General features: G+C 37.9%; 1 protein-coding gene across 1 annotated transcript; it reads left to right on the forward strand.

Moving 5' to 3' along the window:
- The first annotated feature begins 1,226 nt into the window (after window positions 1–1,226).
- On the forward strand, window positions 1,227–8,892 carry GNPDA2 (glucosamine-6-phosphate deaminase 2). The gene is made up of 7 exons (XM_066317054.1): window positions 1,227–1,376; window positions 2,761–2,928; window positions 3,219–3,316; window positions 3,769–3,951; window positions 4,255–4,439; window positions 4,533–4,707; window positions 7,883–8,892. The coding sequence occupies exons 2-7, from the start codon at window positions 2,801–2,803 to the stop codon at window positions 7,939–7,941; spliced, it is 828 nt and encodes a 275-aa protein (XP_066173151.1). The 5' UTR covers window positions 1,227–1,376; window positions 2,761–2,800; the 3' UTR covers window positions 7,942–8,892.
- The last annotated feature ends 2,775 nt before the right edge of the window (window positions 8,893–11,667 follow it).

An 11,667-nucleotide genomic window follows, 5' to 3' on the forward strand; every position in this document is an offset into this window, starting at 1 on the left:
CACTCATGAGACCCCCTCCCAGACTTCTCTGAACAGGCCTGGATCCTGCAGTGTCTCCTCACAAGAGATGCTCCAGACCTCTTGATTTGTTAAAAAAATATGGATATTGACCTAATACCAATATCCAACTATGACGGACAAAGACTCTCTAACAGTTTGAAGTTAGAAAGTGTGTGTTTATTATGACGCCGGGCAGCGTGCGGGATAGCTCCCAAATACACACCACAATTTACAGATGCTCACAGGGTCTTTTTATGTACAAGAGTATTGAATACCCAAAACACAAATGCATATTCATAATTCTGGTCCATTCCATTCCCCGCTTCGTATGGTAATTAGCCAAAAAGCAATTAAGCATGCGTAGTTTGTTCTTTGAAATGGGTCGGTGGTCCTTCTTATGGGGTGGGGTCTCAAAATGATGAAGTAAGATGGGTCTTCCTTGGGAAGTAAGATGGGACTTTTTAACCTTTTGGTGTTGGTGACACCTGGATCCTGTTTTCTCAAGACTCTCTGATTTATGATCACATTGTGTTCTTGGAGTCTATTGATTAAGTTGACAGGCCTCCTGATTTATCGGTTCCTTAAGTCCGGCTTCTGTTAACAAAGGGAAGTTTACCTCAACAACATCCAGTTAGCAAAGGGAAGTCTACCTCAGCAATATCTAGTTTAACTAAAGTCCTTTATTCTTCAAAATTAATGTCTCACTCTCACCACCTTGGTGTCCTGCCCGGCCCTCTCCAGCAGCTCCTCTCCTCTCTGGGACCGAGGAGCGCAGAGCCGCACACAGCGCTGCAGACACCAGCGCTGGGCAGAGGGCAGGATCCCCCCTCCCGACCTGCTGGATACACTGTCCCGATGCCCCACCGCCCTTCCCGACCAGTTATGGTCAGCCTGTGATTCACCAAGGCCTTGATGCTTCACCTCATTCATCTTTCCCAGTAACTACGCAAGGCTTCTTTTGCACCTGCATCATGTAAACATTTAGGTTATGGGGGAACCTTTTTCCATTAAGATGACAATGCGCTCCGCAGCAGAGCGGCTCCAAGAGGAGCGAGCCGTGCTCCAGGCTGGAGCGCCCCGAGGCCCTTCGGCTGGGGCCGGCCGATGTGTCGCTGGCCGATGTGTCGCTGGCCGATGTGTCGCTGGCCGCGGCCCGGTCCCGGACACCCGCCCGGAACTGAGCCCGGCACCGGGATCCATTTCCCGTCCCCGCCGGCCGCTTCCGGGTTGTGCGCCGGGTTCCGCTGGAGGCGGCGGGGCGGGAGCTGCGGGGCGGGCGGCGGTTCCCGTCCTCCTCCTCCTCCTCCTCCTCCTGCATTCCTTCATCTTGCTCCCGTGGTGCTGGTGCCGCTCGTGGCCGCCGCGGGCCGTCCCGGGTGAGCGGGGCCGGGCAGGGCGCGGCCGGGCGGGTGCCCGCGGGCGGGGAAGGGGAGGCCGCGGGGCCCGGGGCTGCCGTGCCGGCGGCGCTCCGGCTGCAGCTCTCTGCCTCTGACAGTGTAGGTTTGTCCCCCGTCCCCATCTCCAAACAATACCAAAACAAAAAAAGTGTCCTTAGCCGAAAAGCCGCGGTGGTTCTGCTGCTGTCCGTGGGTCCCTGCTCGTGGAGAGCATCCCCGTGTTCCCGGCGTGAAATTGCTGGGATTTTATGAAAGCATTTATGAGTGTGTTCCTGCTGGCATGCTTTCCTCCTCGGGGATGTGTGTGAACTCTTTGGGGGGTGTGTGGAATAGCGTTTCCTCGGAAAGGCGAGCTCGAGTTGTCGCGGCTCAGCTGTCCGGGGAGGTGGAGCGGCACAGGCAGCACACGGTGACGATCACTTTCTTCCTCCTTTAGTGGGACAAACGTGGTGCCCTGTTAAGTACTTTCATTCATAGCTGTTTTGAGACCAGCCGCTCATTTTGGGTCAGCTAAAAGTGCGTGGCCCTGGGCTGTTGTGATCTGGCTAATCCTGAGCACACCCAGACCTGGAAAAAGAAGAGTAACACATCCCAAACTAGTGAAAGAGCCTCGGTCTTTCTGGAGTAATTACTGGACTCTGTTAAACAGGAATTCATGGAAAAATGAGTTTCACTTGAATGCAGAAGATGCTTGTATACTTCTAGCAACCAAGCTTGTTTTCTGGATATTCATCTTAAAGTTGGTACAGTTGCACTCAAAGCCTTTTAAATTTCTGTTTAAATTTAATGTGGCAAAGAAAAAACGTGGCCTCATATTTTTTCCTATGAACTGTAAACATTTCAAATATCTCGAATGCTTTAACTTTTTTTTTGCAGATGAATAAACTTACTGAAGCACTGTTGAGGAGCTAGAATAGGGGTGAAAGGAGCTTTAATTATTTAGTCCTAGTTAGGTATTTTGGCTATAGAAACATGGGATTACTCTGGGGCTTGGTTTTTGAAGTTGTAGGCATTCAGCTGGTTTTAAGAAACAGGAATTAATCTTGCTATTTAAGTATTTCCTCTTTTTTGATGGCAACGCTTGACCAAAATATTGAAGATTAAAATGGCTTGTTCTCATCTTTTTTAGCTTTTTCCTATTAATTGCTTTAAATTTGTCTGTGGATTTTAATCAATATTTAGACTATAATCTGTCATTTGGATCCTGTAGCTTTTCTCTTGATTGTCCAGTTTGCAGGAGTATGCATGGTATGCTAATGCAAGTCATTGGTATGAAAGATGATTTTTGTATCTGCTCTGTAATCTAGGAGTTTTACAACAACTCAAGCAGTGCTTATTTTTAAAACTTCAATATTCTCTCCAGGTTTAAGTTTGTTTTATCATACAAGTTCCTCACTGCCATAATGAGGCTAGTAATTCTTGAAGATTATGATCAGGCTAGTGAATGGGCAGCCAAATACATCTGTAATCGTATTATCCAGTTCAAGCCAAGTCAAGGAAGATATTTCACGCTTGGTCTACCAACAGGCAAGTTTTATTCAATGTCCTTGTAAATAACTAAGCAATGTTTGTATCACTGCTAGCAGATACAGTATGTAAAAGAACATAAGTATTATTTTTGGTAATATGCCTAACTTTTTTTAAAAAAATATGGATTTGATTTCTGTGAAAAGCTGTGATAGTTTGAGAAATTGATAAATACTAAATGAGAAACAGCAGATTGCTTGTATGTAGAAAAGCACTGTAGCAAAATTTGACTGCTAATACTGAAAATGTTATGCAGATACACAGAACAGTAGAAAAACTTTATTTAACAGGGAGTACACCTTTGGGATGCTACAAAAAGCTGATAGAATATCACAAAAATGGAGATCTCTCTTTCAAATATGTAAAGACTTTCAACATGGATGAATATGTAGGTAAGATATACTATTATTTGTGAACATACTCTACTGTTGGGGTTTTTTTCTCCTTATAAAACTATTAAATACTTTGTCAAACTATTTGTCTAGTATGTTTGTACTCCTGTATTAGACTGGTGTCCAAGCATTTTTCTCTATTCCTTCATGTACAAAAAAGCAAAAATAAACACTGAGCTAAATTCAGTGTTTCACAGAACTTCTGTAGAAACTACATTGTCATGTAATAATGGGACTGCATTTCCTGATAACACTCTGGGATAAGATGTACATGGAGACAATGTAAACCAGTTACCTTGTATGTGCCAACAGCAGACCTTGGTGTAGTTTCAAATCTTGCTTCATTTGACTCAGGTTTGCCTTGCATGCCTCACATCACTTACATACAGACTAGAATTAAGGCTGTTTGGTTAAATCTTGTCATATGGTAATTTCACTCTAAATTATTTCAGGACTTCCCAGAAATCATCCAGAGAGCTATCACTCTTATATGTGGAATAACTTCTTTAAGCATATTGACATAGATCCAAATAATGCTCATATCCTTGATGGGAATGCACCAGACTTACAGGCGGAATGTGATGCATTTGAAAAGAAAATTGAAGAAGCAGGGGGGATTGATCTGTTTGTTGGAGGTATGAGGAAATGCTCTATGGTTAGTTACAATTCAAGCATGTACACCAGTTCTTTAATCATTATTTTTATAACTTGACTAAACCCCAGATTTTTAAATTATTGTGTAAGAAAGTTCTGTGACTAAGAAAGAGTCAGTTTTAATTCCAAAACAGAATGGTTGGTGTCCAAATTCCTAATGATTTAAGTAAGTTTTTTGGGAAACCAAAGGGAAAGGAGCCCTTTTTTATTAATTTACAATGTTTGAGGAAATGTGTTGACTCTCAGGTCTGGAATGATTTTTTATTTTTTTTAACTTTGAAAAGGCATTGGTCCAGATGGCCACATTGCATTCAATGAACCCGGATCAAGTTTGTCTTCAAGAACAAGATTAAAGACTTTAGCAATGGACACCATTTTGGCAAATGCTAAATACTTTGATGGAGACTTATCCAAAGTACCAACTATGGCACTAACAGTTGGTGTGGGTACAGTCATGGATGCTAGAGAAGTAAGAACTCATTTAGTTCTGGTTGCATGTGTGTTTTAAAGATTAGTTGGTATTGATACTGGGACTGAAAGTAAAGAGACCTTTGTTTTGCAGGTGATGATTCTTATAACAGGTGCACACAAGGCTTTTGCATTGTACAAAGCAATTGAAGAAGGAGTCAATCATATGTGGACAGTTTCTGCTTTCCAGCAACACCCTCGCACTATCTTTGTGTGTGATGAAGATGCTACTTTAGAACTAAGAGTTAAAACTGTGAAGTACTTTAAAGGTGAGCACTGAATCAGAAGTCACGTGTTTACGCAAAACCGACAGCTTTGAAATTATATTGATTTAAATCTGAGCCTTCCAACACTTTGCAGTCACCAATGTATAATGTTATATAGTCAAAATATTAAATATTAATTTATTTCTTGTGTTTGGAAAATTGCCAGGAGTCATAACTTGTGCTACCTACATTCCAAACAAATCTACTTGGGAAGAGTATTTCCTTTGCTTCCAGTTTGAAACAATAGTTTAGTAATCTTTAACTTCGAACAACAGCAATCTGGTGTTCCAGAATACAAGTCTTAAGTATACTGGACAGTTTAGCTTAAAAAAATCTTAATACATTTATTGATCCTGATACATTTCCATGCTGCTTTTGCTATGTGCTGTAATGTGATGTCTAGTAAACTGTGATACAGACTTTGAAGCCACCTGAGGACATTTTTCATGTGCAATTAGCCTAACAGTCTATACTGCCTTTGAAAACATTGCACCCTTTTACTATGTGTGTTTTTCATATTTGTAGTAGGTATATTGGGGCAAACTTGAAGTCAGGATATTTGATAGTAATTGAGACTTCCAAGACTGAATTCTGTTTCACTGAGGCAACAGAAGCTGAAAAAAGTAGTTTAGTTTTCTCCTGACTGTATTAGCACAGCATGTGCAATTGTGTGACTCAGTTATCTCTCTCAACTAGCATGGGTACCTGTAGTAGCTGAGGTATCAGAGATCAAGATTTAAATTTATTAAATTATTTTTAGAGCATTATACCAGTGCTCATATATGTATTAGTTTGGAATTTGGACATTTCTGTGATTTTTATCCTGATACCTCTTGTGGCCAGCTTGTTAATTTTGGATTTTTCAGTATGCTGTTCTCTGCTATGTATTTGTGAGGTAGGAGGGAGAGTTAGTCTTTTCCTGTATCACACTGCTAGATAATACTTACTGTTGTTTTCAAAGATAAACTTCTGTAACTGCTTGGATAAGTTTTAAACATTATCCTGTATTTTATATAAGCAGAGGCTATGCTTGGGAAATACAATCCTAATGTAGAATCACTAGGTATAAATGACACTGAACATTGCTTTAAAAAACATCAAGGGCTACAATTTATGAATGTGTGCTATTGTGTCACTATATCTAATTACCCTGTAATACACAGCAATAGAACTTTCAAGAAGATTGTTTACTTTAAACTTACTTAATTTTACCTACTCTCAAGTCAGTGAGATTTTTTTTCCCCTTACAAGATGCAGGAGAAATCAGTGTGGGTCAAATCCAGAATATTTCTGAATCTTCACCTTCAGGTTAGACTTCATAAGGAAGCTAGGTAGTTCTTAGTACTGTTATTTATGGTAGTGATTTATGGAGATTTTTCACCACTTAAAACCTTCAATATAAAACTGAAATTTTTTTGTTTCGTATTTAAGTACCACATTGGCTGGTAAGTAGATAAACATATTGCATTTTTTCCAACTCTCTGAAAACCTATAGTAAGCTAAAACTATCAAGTGTGCTTATGGCCTTACTGTAAAAGAGAAAATAACTTTCTTGAAGAACAAAACAGAAAATTAATTTACTAATTTGTCTGCAGATAAGTTAGTTCAGGATAGTTTTTTCCATACTTATGCATGCTCCTCTTAAAACTGTGTGCAGAAATCTGTTTATTCAAAGAATACTTGAATATACAGTGGGACTTTCTTTTGAAATATTTTGGCATCTACCAAGTCAGGTGCATTCCTTTAAAAAAATCTTTTGTTTCTCACTGTTTTCCTGTAACACTTTCACTAACAGGATTTAAATATTCTTCATTAAGTATGACAGAAGCTATACTTCCATTTTTCATGCATCTAGGAAGTGGTTAATTATTTCCTTTTCCCCTTTTTAGAACAGGAAAATATTGGTAGGAAGTTAAATGTTTTGAAGTTCAAAACATGTTTCTAGTTTGTGTAGTTTATGCAGCTGTTACTCTTTCTGGACAAATGACTTTTATGTCCAGTGTATACTTAAGTTTTTGTCACTGTTAAACTGAAAAAATACTAGATCTAACATCTGTATTTTATATAAAATAATCACATAGTGATTAGTAATAGATGCTGCATAAGATGACTTTTTTATGGTCACCACAGCAATGACCTTTGATTGTATAGTTAACTCTAATTTCATGTTGCTGCAGTGACACTAAGGTTGCCACCAGCTGCATCATGTAGCAAAGATATTTGACTATTTTTTGCCATAGATAATCACTAAAATATGCGGTACTGCAAGACTTCTTTCATGTTTTTTTAAGAAAATTACTTTTAGTGTTGCATATTTTAATTTTAGAAGCTAAATCTTTAGTTCAATACTTAAATGGACTTTCACTTTGCAGACTGTGAACACTGATCTTTACTGTCATTAGTTGTTAAGGTAAAATGAGGTTAAAAACCTGCCAGTGATCCAATGTCACACATACCTAGATGTAGGTAACATTTTTATTAAGTTATAGCAAATTTTAAAAGGAAGCATCTTTTTTATTAATTGCACTTCAGCATTTTCCAGAATTAAAGTAATTGAAGAGGAAAAAAAATAACCCCCCTAATCATAGCTATGGAGGATTTGTATATGACAAAAAAAAAAAAAAAAAAAAAGCCCAGCTAGAACAGAAAACAGTTGAACTGCTGAAATTGAGTCTGCACTAAGAGTCTGGATAATTTAATTTGTTTTTATCCTGTCTAGGACCACCAGTACATGATTATTACAAAGACAGCATTACCATAATGCTAGAACATTGCAAAAGAACTCAAGCTGTAAAAGTCTCACTATGCGTGCATTGGATTTTTATGGCAAATTGTGGCATGAGGGAAGTACGTTGTTGTTACACAGTTACAATACACACACAAAAAAAAGATGTATTCAGCTCATTTGGAAGTATTCCAGATGTGCTTTTTGGGTCTGTTATCAGAGAACTGTCTGGTCCCTGTCAGCTGATACTGAATATGTCATTAGTATACAAGTGATACAGGAATATATCTGCTGTCCTTGATTCTGAACTACTTTAAATAGCCATTGTTGTTCTCTTTAATGAACTATTTAAAATGTATACTTTGAAGCAAATTCCAAATAAAAATGTGGATAGAAGGACAGGTTAACAAAGTATAACTAATGTAAAGCTGGCGTTGTTGCTTTCCCCCCAAGGTTTAATGCATGTGCACAATAAGCTTGTGGACCCACTGTACAGTATGAAAGAAAACTGAAAGAAGACTGAAGAGGAACTCCATGTGGGTCAGCACCAACAGTTTTAGGTAGCAGATGAGTTCACTGCTATGCAATATGCTGAAAACTGTTTTAAATGGGAAATCTTAGGTACTGTATTTTTAAAAAGGTCCAATATCTGTACATTCACATTCCATCTGTTTGCTGTGTTGTGCATTTTGCTTTAACATTTGGAGCTCTGCTGTTGGCTGGTACACCACTAAATGGAACAGAACAAACTTGGGAGAGACTGCATGTTATGTAGAGGGGAAAAGCAGAGCACTTACACTAGCACAGCAATGTGTTGCATCTGCCTCATGTTAGAGATGATGACACTTCATTTCCCAGAATTCTTAATTTTTGGCTTGGTTAGTGTAACTACCATTTGTGTCTCTAGGCAGAATGTTTTTGGCCTTTGTTAAAACTATGGACTTGTAATAGTTGTACAATTTCTACTACGAAATGTTCTGTTTACATATATCTAATGTACACTGAGCTTTTGCACTTGGTTGCCTTAAATTTGTCTTAAACAGTTTTTGGGCATCTCAAGTCCTGCTGTATATTTTGAGCAAATGAAGATACAAAAACAGTGCCTAAAAATGCACCAAATTCTTCGAAGGTACAACTTACTCCATGGATAAAAATATTAAACTTCTACAATAGCACTTTTTCCTCTCATGTACTTCAAATTACTTTAGGAATTTTATATTTTTGGTAATCAAGCTTTATACAAAAGGAAGAATCTCAAGGTTCCTTCCTGGAGAGGTCAATTATATAACTGATGTTACAATTGAATGCCTGAATAGAGGTTACAGGACTATAATGTCTGCAAATGATCATTTAAAGCCAGCTGTTAATCACTTTTTCATTGTATCATTATAAACATTGTGCTGTTACAAGGAATGTTATTTCCTACTTTGAATATAAGTAAAACTTAAATATACATCTCTTAATTTCAAAATTGTTTCATTTCTAATATAAATTGTCATGAGTAAATGCTTCATTAGGGAGTGATTAGAGACCAAAGGAGAAAGATAAGAGTTTAGTGATGAAGACTCTTTTTGGGAAAGCCCTTGTGTAAAATACTGCAAGAAAGTGCAACTAAGTGTAACTTCAACAGTTTAACTTTTCACCTAAATGACACTCATGTAGTCTTCATTACAAAATCTCATTATCTCCCCAGGGCTGTGGCAGAGTCTCATCTAGGCTCACCTTTCTCTTAAATGGTCTTACAGGTTCCTTTCAAATCTGGACTGTTCTCTGATTCTGTGAAATTACAAAAGCATGGAAGAATCTGTCTATAGCAGTGCAGAAAGCCAGGCCTGGTGTTTCAGTTCTCAACAGTTCATTGAACATCCACACATTTAAAACAGGCTTTAAGGCTCAGTTTATGCAGATGTATTTTTGAAGCATAATGCAACACTGTGGGGAAAAAAGTTGAAAAGACTGCCTTTCAGAAGAATGCTGAAATTACAGGTAATTTATAACTCAAAATGCAGTATTAAGTTTGCCATTAGCCTTTACAGCTAAGCAGGTTTATAAACAATTCTATTACAAAAAGCATGAAACTAAAAGTAGTAATGAATTTAAGTTATTATTAAAACAATTGAATCATGTTTTTATCTCGATGATCATCATCCTTCACATAGCAAAATGGAGAATTCTGTTGAAACAATATTTTTGTTCTTTATCCCACAACACCTTTCAGCCATGTGCCTCGTTTGGCAGCCTTACCAGCTAAAGCCCTTTGTGTTCTCAAGATGTGAATGATCACAGAATTAGTATCTTTTCTTCCTTTTTAACTACTCGACCTTCTGTGAAACGCAGGCCAGTTTAAATACTGGTACAGCAGAACCTGTCTGGCCTTGAGTGGGTCTGGGGCTGTTTCTGCCTCTTTTGGTGGTTTTTGTTTTGTTCTCCAGCTTGTTTCCCGTGTTACATTACGGGATTTTTTTTAAATTCTGAGTGCTATAGGATGTAATTTTTTTAAGTACTACCACACTGTTTCAATTATGTCATTCCTCAAGATACTTTCAATCATTTTATGAAATACCATTTCTTCAGGAGAGTACCTTCCAAACTTGTCAACTACTAAAAGTAAATCAGCCCTTTAAGTTGCATAAAATTTAACCTGTTACTCTGCAGTAATGGCAAAGTAAGCATTTTCAAGGTCAGTAGGTCTTAAGAGCAAATTCTAAGTTAGCCTAGCACATCAAGGTTACCATTTCATTCTTTTTCTCATTTTAAGGTATTCTCAAAGGAAAGGGGGAAAAGAAAAAGTAACTAGATAGAATTGGGTGCTTTTTGTCAAAAACTAATACTTCATGTACTGTACATGTTCACTTAAGTTCTTGTTCTCAAAACTGATATATGTACAAGTCCTCTCAGAATTAAGACTCGAATTTGTACTTTTTTTTTTTTCTGCCTCAGGTGACTATAGTAAGGCTAAAACAGATTCTCAAGGCAGCTTTACCTATCTGTATAACTCATTTAATTAGGTAACATACACTTGATGTGTCACTCAGCAAGGATATGATTTACTGTCTGGATAATCTTTAGCTTACCTTTAGCTTCTACCTTGTTCCTCAGTACTGAACCAGTGCTTCCTTAAAGGTCTAGTTCAAGTAGTGGGGAGGACCTCATTTTAGTTCCTTTGCTCCTAGCATGTATCCCTGCATTTGTAGTTCCTAAATGCTAGCCTTTCCAGGGGAGGAATAATAAATATGCTAGAGAGCCTTTATCCACAGCATCCTTCTTTTCTTCAGGGTCAGTAGCAGCAGCTTAATAGATTCAGATACCTTATTAATATCCAGAACTGTGGTTTTTCAGTGCACCTGAAACAGCTTCAAATAAAAAAAAAACCCAACCAAACAGAAAAAAAGCCACAATAAACCATTAAAGTATCAGAATTTCCTCTCCCCTTTTTCTGTACTCTCAAACTAATACAGGTTGAAAGGGAACATGTCCTGTTCAATTCCATCCATCCAAAGACTTTCCCAATTCACCCTTGTAAGCAGGCTGAAATTAAACAAGTAGCTCGTGATTAATAGGTACAAACCTAAATTTAAGGGCAGACTTTCCTGGTGATTGAGTACTTCAGTAGGTATGACTAGCAATTTGTTCTCTAAAATATATGTTTAATAACAAGAAAAAAAAAAATCTCTGAAGAGCAAAACCAGTCCCTAAAGATCAAAAACATTAATGCAGCTCAAAAGCTTTTGGAGGTGGGTAAGCAGTTGTAAATACAGTATATAGTAGGGTCATTAACTTATGTTTATAATTGCTTTGTGTGCACTTCCAAAAGTAACACCTTACTTTATGCACACCACACTGCAGCATTTTACTGGGGACACACTGATGAACTTTGGGATGTAAAAAATATAAATAAAACTTTACCAACGACACCAAGATATGCTAAAACCAAACCTTCATGTTAAATGAATTTTTAAGGCCTGAATTGGTCTTACTGGTGAAACAGTTATAGATCCCGTGTTTTTAATATATTAAAACTTACCATTTCCCTGAAGATGAGCACAGCTAGGCTGAAAAATGGTAAATTTACACACTTCAACCATATGGTAAATCAAAAAAGTTTTGGTCTTTTCATCTGATGTGGTTTCCCAGCATCAAAATTTCCTGACAACAGCAGCTTTAGAGAGAGCAAAACAGGAAACAACTTGATACTTTTGTGCCAGCATTTCAAACTTTAAAGGAAAAAAAACAAACCA

This window comes from Sylvia atricapilla, chromosome 4 (assembly GCF_009819655.1).
Source record: "Sylvia atricapilla isolate bSylAtr1 chromosome 4, bSylAtr1.pri, whole genome shotgun sequence".
NCBI lineage: Eukaryota > Metazoa > Chordata > Aves > Passeriformes > Sylviidae > Sylvia > Sylvia atricapilla.